The sequence below is a fragment of the Pseudophryne corroboree genome, chromosome 1 (genome assembly GCF_028390025.1).
Source record: "Pseudophryne corroboree isolate aPseCor3 chromosome 1, aPseCor3.hap2, whole genome shotgun sequence".
Classification (NCBI taxonomy): Eukaryota; Metazoa; Chordata; class Amphibia; order Anura; family Myobatrachidae; genus Pseudophryne; species Pseudophryne corroboree.
Genome location: NC_086444.1, coordinates 153,366,342 through 153,382,550, shown reverse-complemented (window position 1 = coordinate 153,382,550; position 16,209 = coordinate 153,366,342). Strand labels below are relative to the sequence as shown.

Sequence of the window (16,209 nt, the reverse complement as noted above, 5' to 3'; positions counted from 1 at the left end):
TATATATAACATATACAGAAGTGGATTGTCCAGACCCGTTAGGTCCCTAGTGACAGTAATGTGTTCTGAATGTGCTGACATGCCCCAGATGTGGATCTACCAGGAACGTTATGGTCGACAGAAACTTAGTAGATGTCGACTGCAGGGAATAATAAGCAGGCAAAAAAATAACAATCTTGGAACCCCGAGGGGTCTGAGGGAAGCATATATAAATTCAATAACACTTCCCCTACATATACCTATAAATATATATACAGGTACCAGGCCATAACAGCCTGTTAATCTTTTTACCCAGTAATACCGTTGATGCCGACAGGGCACCCACAAACAACTGTGTCTCCCATGGCGTGTCTACTTTTATAAGCACACAAACACCAACCTGCTAATACTTAATTTCCCGAATCAAGTACTGACATGCGTCGGCGATGCCGACAGTTATCCCCACAGCAGCTTGTGACAAAGCCCTCACACATGTCGACATATGTCGACTAACCGATAGTGGGTAACTGACAGGAAAACACTGAAATTCATGTAACACAACAAGGATTATGCGTCCATTATAAACATAATGCTATATATCCCCCATATAGCACTAAACATCACTGTGCCCCCCCTCCTTCGTACTATAAAGCAAGACTTGGCGGGGAGCTGCAGAAAATGGCGCTGACTCCGTTGTGATGGCTAAGCTCCGCCCCTTCTCGGCGCGCTAAAGCCCGCTCAAACCAACATATATATAGATCATATATTGATCTGGGGGGGATGTATATATCGCCTATAATAAACAATATAGCAATCGTTGCCCAGGGCGCCCCCTGCACCCTCGGAAGCCGTTGGTGTGTGGGAGCAATGGCGCGCAGCGAGCGCTGCGGTACACTGGCGGGGTGAACATACCCGGCGTCCGAGCCTCTAAGTATGTCCCCCCGCCAGCGATGCACTTAGTAATATGCCGCCCAGGGCGCTCCCCCCCCCCCAGCGCCCTGCACCCTGCAAGAAGCGATGGTGATTGGGAGCAGGGAGCGCAGCGCTACCGCTGCTGCTCCCTCCGTTTTGCGGCACACTGGCGGGGTGAACATACCCGGTGTCCGGGCACCTAAATATGTCCATCCGCCAGCGATCTAAACCTCAGCAACATGCCGCCCAGGGCGCTCCCCCCCAGCGCCCTGCACCCTGTGAGTGCGTTGGTGTGTGGGAGCATGGAGCGCAGCGCGACCGCTGCGTGTTACCTCCGTTACTGAAGTCTTCTGCCGTCACTGAAGTCTTCTGCCTTCTGCATACTCACCCGGCTTCTTTCTTCTGGCTTCTGTGAGGGGGGTGACGGCGCGGCTCCGGGAACAAGCAGCTAGGCGCACCAAGTGATCGAACCCTCTGGAGCTAATGGTGTCCAGTAGCCTAAGAAGCAGAGCCCTTAACTAAGAAGAAGTAGGTCTGACTTCTCTCCCCTCAGTCCCACGAAGCAAGGAGCCTGTAGCCAGCAGGTCTCCCTGAAAATAAAAAACCTAACATAAAGTCTTTCTAGAGAAACTCAGTAGAGCTCCCCTAGTGTGTGTCCAGTCAGTCCTGGGCACAAAGTCTAACTGAGGTCTGGAGGAGGGGCATAGAGGGAGGAGCCAGTTCACACCCAGTTTAAGTCTTTATAGTGTGCCCAAGCTCCTGCGGATCCGTCTATATCCCATGGTCCTTTTGGAGTTCCCAGCATCCTCTAGGACGTAAGAGAAAACATTAATAAACACAATGTAGTCATGATTGTGTGCTGAACACCACCCTTTGCAGATACCCCTGTGCAGAATAACCCCTCCCCCGCGCAGTGCAGAACAGACCCCTGAGCAATATTCCCCATCTATGTATAACAGCTCCTTGTGCAATGCCCTACTGTACAGAATAGTCCACTGTGCAATACCCGCTCAGAACCGCCCCCTCTGCATTGTATTTCCATCATGATAACTGAACACTGCAGTAATGGCATTGTGTAACATCAGTTGCAGGCAGACACTCCTGGTCTAATATACCATGAAATGATTGTAATGTACATAATGCTCATGCATTCACCCAGGACTTTACTGGACTTGTATCTCTGGCTAATATGACTTTATCTTACGCTGGCTGAATCCCCTCTGGCTGGCTTGAGTGGATCCCCGCTGACTGGATCCCCGCTGGCTGTCTCCCTGCTGTCACGTGCCTGCTCCCACTTCCCGCCGCTGCTGTCCTGCTGCCGCCAGCGCTGACTGGATCAAACCTGATCCAGCAGGCGCACAGGCTCCTCACATCGCGTTTCCAAAGATGCATTGCGCGGGTGCGTGGCTGACGTCATGACGTCACCCGCGCAATGCATCTTTGGGAACGCTGCGGATTCGGAGAGGCGGCAGAGGCAGCATTGCAAGAGCCACACTTGGAATTAAGAAGTTGGTCGCAATCTACCGGCGGGAGCTCTGCAAGCTACCGATAGATCGCGATCGACGTTTTTAGCAGCCTCTGCTATAGGGGCATAAACAACTCTAGGCAGTCTTTGTCAATACACAAAACAAGGTGTGTACAGCATTTGTCCTCACGCCCCAAAAAATGGATGTGGCCACATATCACAAGTGGTGTGGCCACTGAAATGAGGACGTGTAAACATGACACCCACCTGTTTTTCGTCAGTCTAGGAGTATTCCTTTCCATTCCATATACACCTTACCTATATGGTGGGTTTTCACAATGGGGAACCTTTGAAGAAATGCATCCTCCCTGGTCAGACAGCGTCTTCAGCCAGTATTCACTATTCTTGTAGGAGATCACATGGTCCAGAAGATGCTTGTTTGTGTAGGGATATTACTAAGGTCATCATCATACAAAAGAGGTTTAACCAGACTCATGCCACCTGTGTTACCTCCTGTCCCCTGTGTTTCTCAGCCACCCAATCATCTCCCCCCAGCGTCATCTCTCAGCCACACACTCATCTCCATCCTGCGTCTCCCAGCCACACCATCATCTCCCCCCAGAATCATCTCTCAGCCACACACTTATCTCCCTCCTGCGTCTCCCAGCCACACCATATCCCCCCAGCGTCATCTCTCAGCCACACACTCATCTCCCACCTGCGTCTCCCAGCCACACCATCATCTCCCCTTGTGTCTCTCTGCCACACCATCATCTCCTACCTGCGTCTCTCAGACACACAATCATGTCCTTCCTGTGTCTCTCAGATACACAATCATTTCCTCCCTGCGTCTCTCAGCAACACCATAATCTCCTCCCTTGCGTGGTCTCTCATCCACACCATCATCTCCCCCTGCATCTCTCAGCCCTCCTTCACACTGTCTAGGGTATTCAATTATCCGCAAATTCGCTGCAATTTTTCACCCGAAAATTTTTCGCGCCAATCGGGCGAAAATTGCCGCGAAAACGCTCCGTTTTTCGGCCTATTTAATTCCAAACGGGTTTCACCTGAAAATTTTTGCAGTGAAAAGTGCAGGTGAAAATGGGGAAATCAGCCTGTACCCCATAAAATGCTAAACTAACATAGGAAAACAGAAGAGAAGTGTGTTAGAGATTACATTAGAGAGTTTTTGGGGACTTAAATTGTGTGAAATGGCTGTTATATGCATTTTTTTTTTTAAAAATGCAAAAAAATGATAGAAAGCAAGTTTTTTTGAGCAAAATAAATGCTCTCATTAAAGTTGGGGTACATGAAAATGGGTATAAGTATATATTTGGGTCATTTTAGGGTACTTAAAAAAAAAGTGGAAACAGACCGATTACTTCCATCTGCAAGCCTAAAAACACCTGTCCCATTCATAAAGCACCCCAATATACCTGTCCCATACCTTGAACCCCAATTTCCATCACTTTGTACTTTTTCACCCCAAAAATGACATGTCATTATTGGCCAATTAAAAATAATTAAAAACCTCAATGTGCCTAATTAGTCATTAAGGGGGGTGTCCCAGGAGTTCTGTACCATATCCAAACATTTTTACCTTAAAATAGTGACTTTTCCCAACTTTTCACCTGCTTCAGAGTAGGTGAAGTGAAATTAGTGAAAAAATTATCACCGATAAATTTTCCAGGAAAATTGAATAGGCTGTAATTGCGTTTCGCGGGAAAAGTCCGGTTTTTCACGCGAAAAGTCCGTTATCGCTGCTAATTGAATATACCCCTATGTCTCTCAGCCTCCGCTCTCGTCTTCCATCTGTATGAGCTGGCGGATGGTGAGGCCAGGCAGGTGCTGCAAGAAGAAGACAACAAGCTCTTCTTCCCGGACGGAATGTGACGTCGTGCCATGACCTTGCTCGGTGGCGCATTACATAAAACGAATTGCGGTAACGAGTGCAAGGTGTGTGGTGGACAGTACGTCATACCCACTGCTAAATTCTTAAGGGTACCCCGTGCCTAGGTGTTCACATAAACTTGCACCACTGTAGATAAAGCACCAACCAGCTTCTTACTGTCATTTTATAGGCAGTGTTTGGAAAATGACAGTTAGGAGCTGATTGGTTGGTACTTTTTGTCTCTCTCTCCAATTCATCTTTCTCCAGGCCTTTATAAATCCCCAGCCGGGTCTCAATAGACGCATTTGTGTACCAAACGAATATAGAATAATACGTATGCAAAATAAACATATAAGTAGTGTATATATAGATGTGTAACAAATATGGCTTGACAGTCTTAGTAGTAAATGCTGAAGCCATATTACTCTATATAAAAGTGTCATATTCACATATTGGGCGGAATTCAAGTGTTGCTGTCCCCTCCTGGCCTCTATCGCGCCCACCGGCAGAAATTCAAATGTTGCTGCCGACGTGCATGACATCAGCATTTCATCTCGCTACCCTCAGGGGTGGCGAGCTGAAATGCGTGAAAAGTGACCCGTTTGTGCGCCCAAATGGAACTTTTCGCAGTCGCGCCTATGACTTTAGTCGGGTTTAGCCGCTTTACGCGGCTAAACTTGACTGCTATGGGCGCGATAGGGGCAATAAAGGGGGTTTAATTGAATATCGCCCCGCGATCTCCTGTCACTTAAGACGGGAGATCGGGCACAATATATCAATTGAATATCTCCCATTGTCTTTACTGTTATTAATGAATATTATAAATACAATTGTCACATTTTTATTCTGTCACAGACTTGAGCAATTCATTCTGTATAAAGTTGTACTTCAGCTTATAAAGATGAATAACATGTTTTTTTCCTGTTTAGGACCCAGTATCGAACACTTCGTCAAGCCATAATTGACATGGTATTAGCCACAGAAATGACCAGGCATTTTGAGCATGTGAACAAGTTTGTAAACAGCATCAACAAACCCATTGCATCCGAGGAGAGCACCTCAAATGTAAGGCACGGCCAGACCTAGCATAGCACTCACATAACCTGGTGTCCTCCATTTTGTCACCTAGTTGTATCAGTCTACAGAAAGCTGAGTAAAAGCATCTCTGTCTCACTATGCCCATACACGCTGCAAGCTTGACAACCAATCAGGCTGTGTTAGACCTACAGTAACTCGTTGTAAATTACCATGGGTTTGTGCTCAGAGTCATTGGAAATCCTAATCAACATCTGACTGCATGTTAATAAGGACATGAGGGAACTGTGGATAATGGCTGCTAAGTCCCCACCACATCATCGTTGTGACTGATGGGCTCCAGTAATTCAGTGCTTGTGATCTGTTTGCTATCGCAGAGACATATTTGCAGCCATTGGATATATGGTATAGATGGTAGTTATTCTAATAGCTTCTTATATTATGCCTAGCATTATGGATTAGGTGGTTTGGCCTGGTAGCTAATGAATTTACAATAACGCAGAGGTTCCCAAACGCGGTCCTCAAGGCACCCCAACGGTCCTGGTTTTAAATGTATCCATGCTTGGCCACAGGTGACTTAATTAGTACCTTAGTCAATTTGATTTAACCATCTGTGCTGAGCCATGGATATACCTAAATCCTGGACTGCTGGGGTGCCTTGAGGACCGCGTTTGGAACCTCTGCAATAAACTACACAGCTACAATGGCTAGTCTTTGCATATTCATTGAAATAATGTCTAGTACATACTGGGGGAGATGTATCAAACCGTGGAGAGAGTACCAACTAATCAGCTCCTAACTGCCATGTTGCAGGGTGTATTTGCAAAATGATAGATAAGAGCAGGTAGGTAATTTATGTCTCACCAAGGTTTGCTACATCTCCACCTCTGTGTCTGCACTATGGGCCTGGATCTGCGTCAGACGTATTAGCAGATGTGGACGCATTTTGCACATTTCAGCATACTGCACATAGGCCAAAGATAGAGATTGGTGACTGCGCATGTGCAGGATCAGCCACCTGGTGCATGCTCGACACCGTTCCATCTCATGGGAGTGTTATGGCTGATTTTCTAGCTCAGTCGTCGTGTGCGGACGGAGATGGGACGCCTGAATGTTTAGCACCCAGCATGGGGAGGGTGCAAGTCCAGATACTGAGGACAGCTATGGACGTAAGAACAGGGGGTATCCACATGCAGTCGCCCTATGTCTCCCGCAGCACAATAGACTCAGATATATATGCGATAGAGCTATGCAGAAATAATGTTTGGATGCCTGTATGCTAAGGTTACTCCGTGCTTGTGTTGCAGAGTGAGGGCAGTGACTGTGAGTGCTCTCCCAGCACCCGGAACTCCCCTGAGAACCGTACACTCATCAAGCGTATGATGATTAAATGTGCTGATGTGGCAAACCCATGTCGTCCTTTGGATTTGTGCATCGAATGGGCTGGAAGGATCTCTGAGGAGTATTTTGCTCAGGTATATTATCTTGCATTCTACATTCTCACCGGTCTAATTTATGTATTTAGGGCCTAATTCAGACCTGATCGCAGCAGCAAATTTGTTAGCTAATGGGCAAAACCATGTGCACTGCAGGTGGGGCAGATATAACGTGCAGAGAGTTAGATTTGGGTGGGTTATATTGTTTCTCTAACGTCCTAGAGGATGCTGGGACTCCGTAAGGACCATGGGGATAGACGGGCTCTCCGCAGGAGACATGGGCACTTTAAGAAAGACTTTGACTCTGGGTGTGCACTGGCCCCTCCCTCTATGCCCCTCCTACAGACCTCAGTTTGATACTGTGCCCAGTGGAGACTGGGTGCATTTCAGGAGCTCTCCTGAGTTTCCTGTAAGACAGCATTTTTGTTAGGTTTTTTATTTTCAGGGAGCCTGCTGGCAACAAACTCCCTGCATCGAAACACCCCCTGGAAAGGGAGATAGTGTTACATGCGATTCACAAATTGTGTCTTCAACAAGTTGTGGTAGAGGTTCCCCTGCTTCAAAGAGGGCAGGGGTACTACTCAACTCTGTTTGTGGTCCCGAAATCGGACGGTTCGGTCAGACCCATTTTAAATTTAAAATCCCTGAACCTTTACTTAAAACGGTTCAAGTTCAAGATGGAATCGCTCAGGGCGGTCATCGCCAGCCTAGAAGGGGGAGATTTTTTGGTATCTCTGGACATAAAGAATGCATACCTTCATGTTCCCATATATCCTCCTCATCAGGCGTACCTGAGATTTGCGGTACAGGATTGTCATTACCAATTTCAGACGTTGCAGTTTGTGCTTTCCACGGCCCCGAGAATTTTCACCAAGGTAATGGCGGAAATGATGGTGCTCCTACGTAAGCAGGGTGTCACAATTATCCCGTACTTGGACGATCTCCTCATAAAAGCGAGATCACGGGAGAAGTTGCTGAACAGCGTATCACTTTCACTGAATGTGTTACAGCGACACGGCTGGATTCTCAATATTCCAAAGTCGAAGCTGAATCCTACAACTCGTCTGCCCTTCTTGTGCATGATTCTGGACACAGACCAGAAGAGGGTTTTTCTTCCGACGGAAAAAGCGCAGGAACTCATGACTCTAGTCATGAACCTGTTGAAACCAAAACAAGTGTCAGTACATCATTGCACTCAAGTTCTGGGAAAGATGGTGGCAACATATGAAGCCATTCCATACGGCAGATTCCATGCAAGGACCTTCCAATGGGACCTATTGGACAAATGGTCTGGGTCACATCTGCACCTGCATCAGCGGATCACCCTGTCCCCCAGGGCCAGAGTATCTATCCTGTGGTGGCTAAACCGTGCTCACCTTCTAGAGGGCCGCAGGTTCGGCATTCAGGACTGGATCCTGGTGACCACGGACGCGAGCCTCCGAGTTTGGGGAGCAGTCACACAGGGAAGAAATTTCCAAGGACTTTGGTCAAGTCAAGAGACTTGTCTTCACATCAACATCCTGGAACTAAGGGCCATATACAACGCCCTACGTCAAGCGGAGATCTTACTTCGCAATCGACCAGTTCTGATTCAGTCAGACAACATCACCGCAGTAGCTCATGTAAACCGCCAAGGCGGCACAAGGAGCAGAGTGGCAATGGCGGAAGCCACCAGAATTCTTCGCTGGGCGGAGAATCATGTAAGCGCTCTGTCAGCAGTGTTCATTCCGGGAGTGGACAACTGGGAAGCAGACTTCCTCAGCAGACACGATCTGCATCCGGGAGAGTGGGGACTTCATCAGGAAGTCTTCGCGCAGATTGCAAGTCGGTGGGGACTACCCCAAATAGACATGATGGCATCCCGTCTCAACAAAAAGCTACAAAGGTATTGCGCCAGGTCAAGAGACTCTCAGGCGGTAGCTGTGGACGCCCTAGTGACACCGTGGGTGTTCCAGTCGGTATATGTGTTTCCTCCTCTTCCTCTCATACCCAAGGTGTTGAGGATAATAAGAAAAAGAGGAGTGAGAACAATTCTCATTGTTCCAGATTGGCCACGAAGGACCTGGTATCCGGATCTGCAAGAAATGCTCACAGAAGATCCGTGGCCTCTTCCTCTAAGGCAGGACCTGTTACAACAAGGTCCCTGTCTGTTCCAAGACTTACCGCGGCTGCGTTTGATGGCATGGCGGTTGAACGCCGGATCCTAGCGGAAAAGGGTATTCCGGATGTGGTCATTCCTACGCTAATAAAGGCTAGGAAGGCAGTGACGTCTAAACATTATCACCGAATATGGCGAAAATATGTTTCTTGGTGTGAGGCCAGGAATGCTCCTACGGAGGAATTCCATCTAGGCCGTTTTCTTCACTTCCTACAAACTGGAGTGAATTTGGGCCTAAGATTAGGCTCCATTAAAGTTCAAATTTCGGCCTTATCCATTTTCTTTCAAAAGGAATTGGCCTCTTTACCTGAAGTACAGACTTTTGTGAAGGGAGTACTGCATATTCAGCCTCCTTTTGTACCTCCGGTGGCGCCTTGGGACCTTAACGTGGTGTTAAGTTTCCTTAAGTCTCATTGGTGTGAACCACTGAAAACAGTGGAGTTGAAATATCTCACTTGGAAGGTAGTCATGTTGTTGGCCTTGGCTTCGGCTAGGCGAGTTTCGGAATTGGTGCTTTATCACATAAAAGCCCCTATCTGGTTTTCCATATGACTAGAGCGGAGTTACGGACCCGTCCTCAATTCCTACCTAAGGTGGTCTCATCCTTTCATATGAACCAACCTATTGTCGTGCCTGTGGCTACTCGTGACTTGGAGGATTCCGAGTCCCTTGATGTGGTCAGGGCTTTGAAAATTAACTTGGCCAGAACGGCTAGGATCAGAAAAACAGAAGCACTGTTTGTCCTGTATGCAGCCAACAAAGTTGACGGCCCTGCTTCAAAGCAGACTATTGCTCGCTGGATCTGTAACACGATCCAGTAGGCGCATTCTACGGCAGGATTGCCGTTGCCAAAATCGGTTGAGGCCCATTCCACTAGGAAGGTGGGCTCGTCTTGGGCGGCTGCCCGAGGGGTCTCGGCACTACAGCTGTGTCGAGCTGCTACTTGGTCGGGGTCAAACACCTTTGCAAAGTTTTATAAGTTTGATACCCTGGCTGAGGAGGACCTCCTGTTTGCTCAATCGGTGCTGCAGAGTCATTCGCACTGTCCCACCCGTTTGGGAGCTATGGTATAATCCCCATGGTCCTTACGGAGTCCAAGCATCCTCTAGGACGTTAGAGAAAATAAGATTTTAAACCTACCAGTAAATCTTTTTCTCGTAGTCCATAGAGGATGCTGGGTGCCCGTCCCAAGTGCGGACTACTTCTGCAAGACTTGTATATAGTTATTGCTTACATAAGGGTTATGTTATAGTTTCATCGGTCTTGGACTGATGCTATGTTGTTTTTTCATGCTGCTAACTGGGTAGTATATCACAAGTTATGCGGTGTGATTGGTGTGGCTGGTATGAATCTTGCCCTTGGATTACAAAAATCCTTTCCTAGTACTGTCCATCTCCTCTGGGCACAGTTTCTCTAACTGAGGTCTGGAGGAGGGGCATAGAGGGAGGGGCCAGTGCACACCCAGAGTGAAAGTCTTTCTTAAAGTGCCCATGTCTCCTGCGGAGCCGGTCTATCCCCATGGTCCTTACGGAGTCCCAGCATCCTCTACGGACTACGAGAAAAAGATTTACCGGTAGGTTTAAAATCTTATTTTCTGTGCAGGGTAAATACTGGCTGCTTTATTTTTACACTGCAATTTAGATTTCAGTTTGAACACACCCCACCCAAATCTAACTATCTCTGCACGTTACATCTGCCCCCCTGCAGTGCACATGGTATTGCCCATTAGCTATCAGTGATCTGCTACAATCAGGTCTGAATGAGGCCCTTAGATGTAGAGACAGCAATGTATGTTTTTAGCTGCATCTCCGTTTTAGGAGTGAGACTCACCCAGGTTTGCCAATACCATACAGGGGGCAGATGTACTAAGTCTTGGAGAGAGATTAAGTGAACAGAGATAAAGTACCAACCAATCAGCTCCGGACATTTTTCAAACACAGCCTGTAACATGGCAAAGAGGAGCTGGTTGGTTGGTTCTTTATCTCCCGCCACTTTATTTATCTCTCTCCAAGGTTTAGTACATAGACCCCCTTTAACTCCGTCCACTTTATCACCAAGGCTTAGTACATCTGCCCCAGGCAGCGAGCAAATGCATCATCTATAATATAATAATATTGGTTAGGAAATGTAGTGTTCTGTGTTGGCCATATAGTAAATACACTGTTCTTAGTGTGTGTCCGAAGCAAAGAACAATTGGCATATGTAATAGAAGACAGCTGTTGTGCCTTATAAATGATTGCCACTTTAAAAATACGCCACTCTCAGACAAAATCCCGGACCTCCGGCAACTCAGACCCTCTTACATTTACATCATGGTCTAACGTAAAATAGTCAACAAGAGGTGATACAGTTTAGAGCATCTCAATAGGGTTGTCCATGGGCTGAAACTTTTTCCCTTTTTACTTGGTTAAAAGTAAGTGAGCTCTAAGCCCATATGAAAGAGCGTCAGACCCTGAAATCTAAAATTCTCTTTTGAGATCACTATCCATGTAGATTTAGCCAGTGGCTGCTGTGAGTATGATGGGGTGAATTTGATTCCTATCAATGATTGCATTTGTTTTGCAGACTGATGAAGAGAAGAGACAAGGTTTGCCCGTAGTGATGCCAGTATTTGACCGGAACACCTGTAGCATACCTAAATCTCAGATATCATTCATAGACTATTTTATTACAGATATGTTTGATGCATGGGATGGTAAGAGTAAATTCATTTTTTAATATGTAAAATAAAAGTTTATTGCAAAATAGCATTTTTTTTGCCCAAAATAGAAGCATTTTGCTTATTGTACAACAATTCCAGAAGCTGTTGACATTTTATAGAGAGTAACAGATCAGACAAGTGATTAAAATATACATGTGTACGTTAAGTCTTCGGTGTCTGCAAAAAATGTAAAAACATTTACTATTTAGGAAACTGAGAATAAGGGGTCTATTTACTAAGGCTTGGATGGAGATAAAGTGCATGGAGATAAGGTACCAGCCAATCGCCTCCTAACTGCCATGTTACATGCTGGGTATGAAAAATGACAATTAGGACTTGATTGGCCGTTACTTTATCTCCGTGCACTTTATCTCCATCCAAAGTTTAGTAAATAGACCCCTTTGTCTTGTTATGAAGGTGCTTAGAAAGAATATTGTATATGTCATAGACACCACATGATCCATAGACAGCTTATCCAAAGGGGAGGTAGTTACGTGACTGGTGGTCAGGAGACCGCCGGTCACTATACTGACGCCGGAATCCCACCCCCTTACAGTCCCGACAGTCAGCATGCCGACTAACAGGGACTATTCCCACTTGTGGGTGTCCACGACACCCACAGATTCCAGCGTCGGTATGGTGACCAGCGGACGCATACCCAACCCCTCCAAAGTTTGTGGTCCTACACTACAGCTAAAAACAAGAACAAAGAGCACAGCTACACACACATATATATGTGGGTTCTTAACTAGAACCCTAAGGGATATATATAGTACAGGTAGTTTTTCACTGATTTTTAGCCCTGGAAACACAACATCGATGTAGATGGAAGAGTCCACATTTTTTTTTTAACTGTATAGAGAAAAAATTCTTGAAGGTACATTTACTAAAGTGTGGTTTTACAAAAGTGGAGATGTTGCTCATAGCAACCTATCAGATTTGAACTATAATCCTTCTGGTGCAGTCTAGAAAATGTTATCTTTTGTAAAGCCACAATTTAGTAAATATACCCTCGGATCTTAAAAGCCCAGTAAATCCTATGGCCTCAGGAGAAGGAGGGCAGCTTTGCCTGTGACCCCTAAACTGCAGGACTCCTCTGGCAGAGCCCTGCATTGTTCAGTGACAGCTGCATTATAAACACTCAGCTGCACAGTAAATGAGAATATGTGGAGTGTTGCAGTCATTAAACACTGCAGTCACAGCGGACTCAAGACCTGCTGCTGACCTTGGTAGTATAAAGAATGGGAGTGGGGGACTTATCAAAGCTTGGAGTGGGATAAAGTACCAACCAATCCGCTCCCAGCGGTCATTTTTCAAACAGCCTGTTAAATGATAGTTACAAGCTGATTGGTTGGTACTTTATCTCTCTCCAAACTTTGATAAATCTGCCCCTGGAAGAGGGTGGATCTGCCGATCTGGCCAGACAACCACAGCATACTGGGCAGTCCATTAAAAGATAAGACCACTGTTGCTGTGGGATAACAATGCGTCTATTGCCTTAAAAAGTTGCGCTGGTTTAAATCCCAAGTGAAAACCGCAGAGAGTCAGCAGTTTATAAGAGCACTTATTTTGTAAACCAACCTCAATGAGTGAAACGCTTGCTATTTCGCCAGCTATCTTCAATAATGACTTTTCCTTGTATCTTTCTCAGCTTTCGCACATTTGCCCAACCTCATACAGCACTTGACTGAAAACTACAAGTATTGGAAATCATTAGATGAGGTAAAGTGTAAGAGTCTCAGGTGCTCAACTGACTGCAGCAAATAACAGACTATCCATGACCTCTTGACCTACCTGCACTGTGAAATATTGACTGGTGACGTCATTCAGAATAAGGGAAAGCTATAGTTGGAACTGTTGACAGAAAACTAAGCAAGGTCGGCTGTTGATGCAAAATGAAGGCATGGATATAACTCAGACTATAAAGGGAACTACCAACAAACCAAGGCAGCTTTGCTTTTACTTCTAGCTTCAAATGAGTTTTTACACCGGACACCATTATTCACATCCAAACTGCTATTCCAATCACTTTTTCACCATTTATCAGTACTTGGGACTGCAGAACTGCATCTTCAGTTTTTATTGTTTTGTTATTCTTGACTAACTTTTAAAGTACTTTGATTGGATAAGACCTTTAGAATATATCATTAAGAAATTTTCAATTGTACGTAATGTGTGTGTGTATATATATATATATATAGAGAGAGAGACAGCATAAAGGGGCACTCACCAGATTTTTGCACGTAAAAAGCACTGAATATTTTATTTATACTTATCAAGGTGATTTCACAAGGAGAGTTCTTTCAACGTTTCGATCCATCAGGATCATCGTCAGGAAAATACAGCATAAGCAGCATGTACAAAAAATTGCATCCGTTCATGTACACCAGTATCTGAACTGATGCAATGAACGGATGCAATTTTTTGTACATGCTGCTTATGCTGTATTTTCCTGACGATGATCCTGATGGATCGAAACGTTGAAAGAACTCTCCTTGTGAAATCACCTTGATAAGTATAAATAAAATATTCAATGCTTTTTACGTGCAAAAATCTGGTGAGTGCTCCTTTATGCTGTCTCTCTATACGTTGACGTCTGGACTAACACTCTGGACCTCTTGGGAGTCACCCCAGTCGATGTTATACTCCTCTGTGCGAGTGCGACCACATTTGGAATTATATATATATATATATATATATATCACGTGGAGAAAAGGAGAGTGAAGAACATTTCCTTTCTGAATTACTATGTGTATAGGGCTACATTCTAGGGTGTAACAGCCAGTGACTCAGGAGTTCCACCTACACTTGCCATAGGAGAACCACAGGTGTGTTATATGCTTGCTCCTACTGACGTGATGCTACTTTTCCTGTTGCGTTAATGACTTGAAAGGAGATGTTCGTGAAGTATATTCATTATGTGGTTATAAAACGAGGTTCAGTGGGGTAATTAATTCTACAGTAATGAGATTGCTTTGGTTAGGCTAAAGTTTTAATAGAGGTACTAATAATTTGCTGCACTCTCTCTAGCGGAGATCTCCAAGGGGGTATACCTACGAAAGTGTGGATTTATAGACGTGGAGATGTTGTCCACAGCAAGTAATCAGATTCTAGCTCTTATCTTCTAGAAGGTGCTAGATAAAGGATAGTAGAATCTGATTTTTTATTATGGGCAATATCTCCACTTCTATAAACCTGCTCTAGTAAATATTAGAGATGAGCGGGTTCGGTTTTACTCGGATTTACTCTGATTTACCCGAATCTCCTTATTGGCTCACGGACCTCACATGTTTTGGTTAGCCAATAAGAAAAATCCCCCCAAAAAAGAACTTGCGATAATTCTGGCGTTAAGAACCGAGTAAATCCGAACCCGCTCATCTCTAGTAAATAAACCCCAAGGAGTGCTGGTGGCCTTTATAACGCAAACTTTAATCTGATTACTAAACAGGGCAAGAAACCCTCCCACAATATTAATAGCTTTGGGTAAGAGATTATCATTTGTATCAAATTTACAAATGATGGTCGGGTACACAGATCACCAAAAACATAGGCTCAAATGTATTAAGCCTTAAAAAATGATAAAGTGGAGATGGATAAAGAGTGATAAATGACCAGCCAATCAGCTTCCTTACTGCCATGTAACAGGCTGTGTTTGAAAAATGTCAGGAAGCTGATTGGCTGGTCATTTAATACTCTATCCGTATCCAATTTATCACTGCTTAAGGCTTAATACATTTGGACCATAATCTGCTATTGGATCTATGGAGATGCAGATGAAGAACAAGGTGGAAGTATAGCGGTATAAGTATTTTATTTACTTTAATGTTTGTTTTTTTCTATCAAAAAGTTTTATAGTAACGTAATGGCTGACAAAAATGCAGTTATGTTGCAGTGGCATTATGGAGATGTTCTGAAACCCTACAGGATATTTTCTGCAGGGACTGAGATCATATTGTTACCTATTATAGATGAAATGTTTATGCCACCCTACGGTGTGGTTTTATATTTGGAGGACACATAATCTGTATCCAGTGTTAAAAGGGCTAAATATTCACTACTTTTTCCACCCAAAACAGACACTTAACATGGAAAAAGTATGAACATGTTTATGTATTTCTTTTATTATTTATTTGTACTGACACACAAGAAATGTGTAGGCTGATGTAGAGTGAGTGGTACGCCTGTTGCATAGTGCATCTTGCATGAATATGAGCACATGCAGCTATGTAGGGCACATATCAAACGTTATACCTGGAGATGGGGAATGGGAAAGGGGGTCCTTATGTTAGCTAAGCTCTGGCACCCTATGTAGACCAACAGAGCAAGTGCATATACACTATCATAGTGGATGGCACATAGGGCCAGGGGCGTCCCCAGACACCATCTCTGAGCTTGTGCTGCCAGCATTCTGATGAGCTGACAGTGACTTACAAGACGTAGTGCTGCCCCAGCTTCACTTGAGAGTAGAGATGTGCAGATTGCCTCCTGAGATCCAATCCGAACCGACTCCCGATTCGGAACTTCCTGCGGTATGGAATTCGGATTTTAAGTCCACATTTCAGCTTTTGGATTGCAAAAATTATGTGATTTTACCATTGTTTATTGATTTTTATCAATGTTTATCGATTTTTA

General features: G+C 44.9%; 1 protein-coding gene across 2 annotated transcripts in view; it reads left to right on the top strand.

Moving 5' to 3' along the window:
- PDE8B (phosphodiesterase 8B) overlaps nucleotides 1-13,814 on the top strand; it is a 309,750-nt gene extending 295,936 nt beyond the window's left edge. For both annotated transcript variants that reach the window (XM_063963660.1, XM_063963664.1), the window contains exons 19-22: nucleotides 5,177-5,312; nucleotides 6,590-6,757; nucleotides 11,442-11,571; nucleotides 13,229-13,814. In XM_063963660.1, the coding sequence (XP_063819730.1) occupies nucleotides 5,177-5,312; nucleotides 6,590-6,757; nucleotides 11,442-11,571; nucleotides 13,229-13,344 (550 nt within the window). In that variant the 3' untranslated portion in view covers nucleotides 13,345-13,814. The remainder of the gene's footprint in view (nucleotides 1-5,176; nucleotides 5,313-6,589; nucleotides 6,758-11,441; nucleotides 11,572-13,228) is intronic.
- The last annotated feature ends 2,395 nt before the right edge of the window (nucleotides 13,815-16,209 follow it).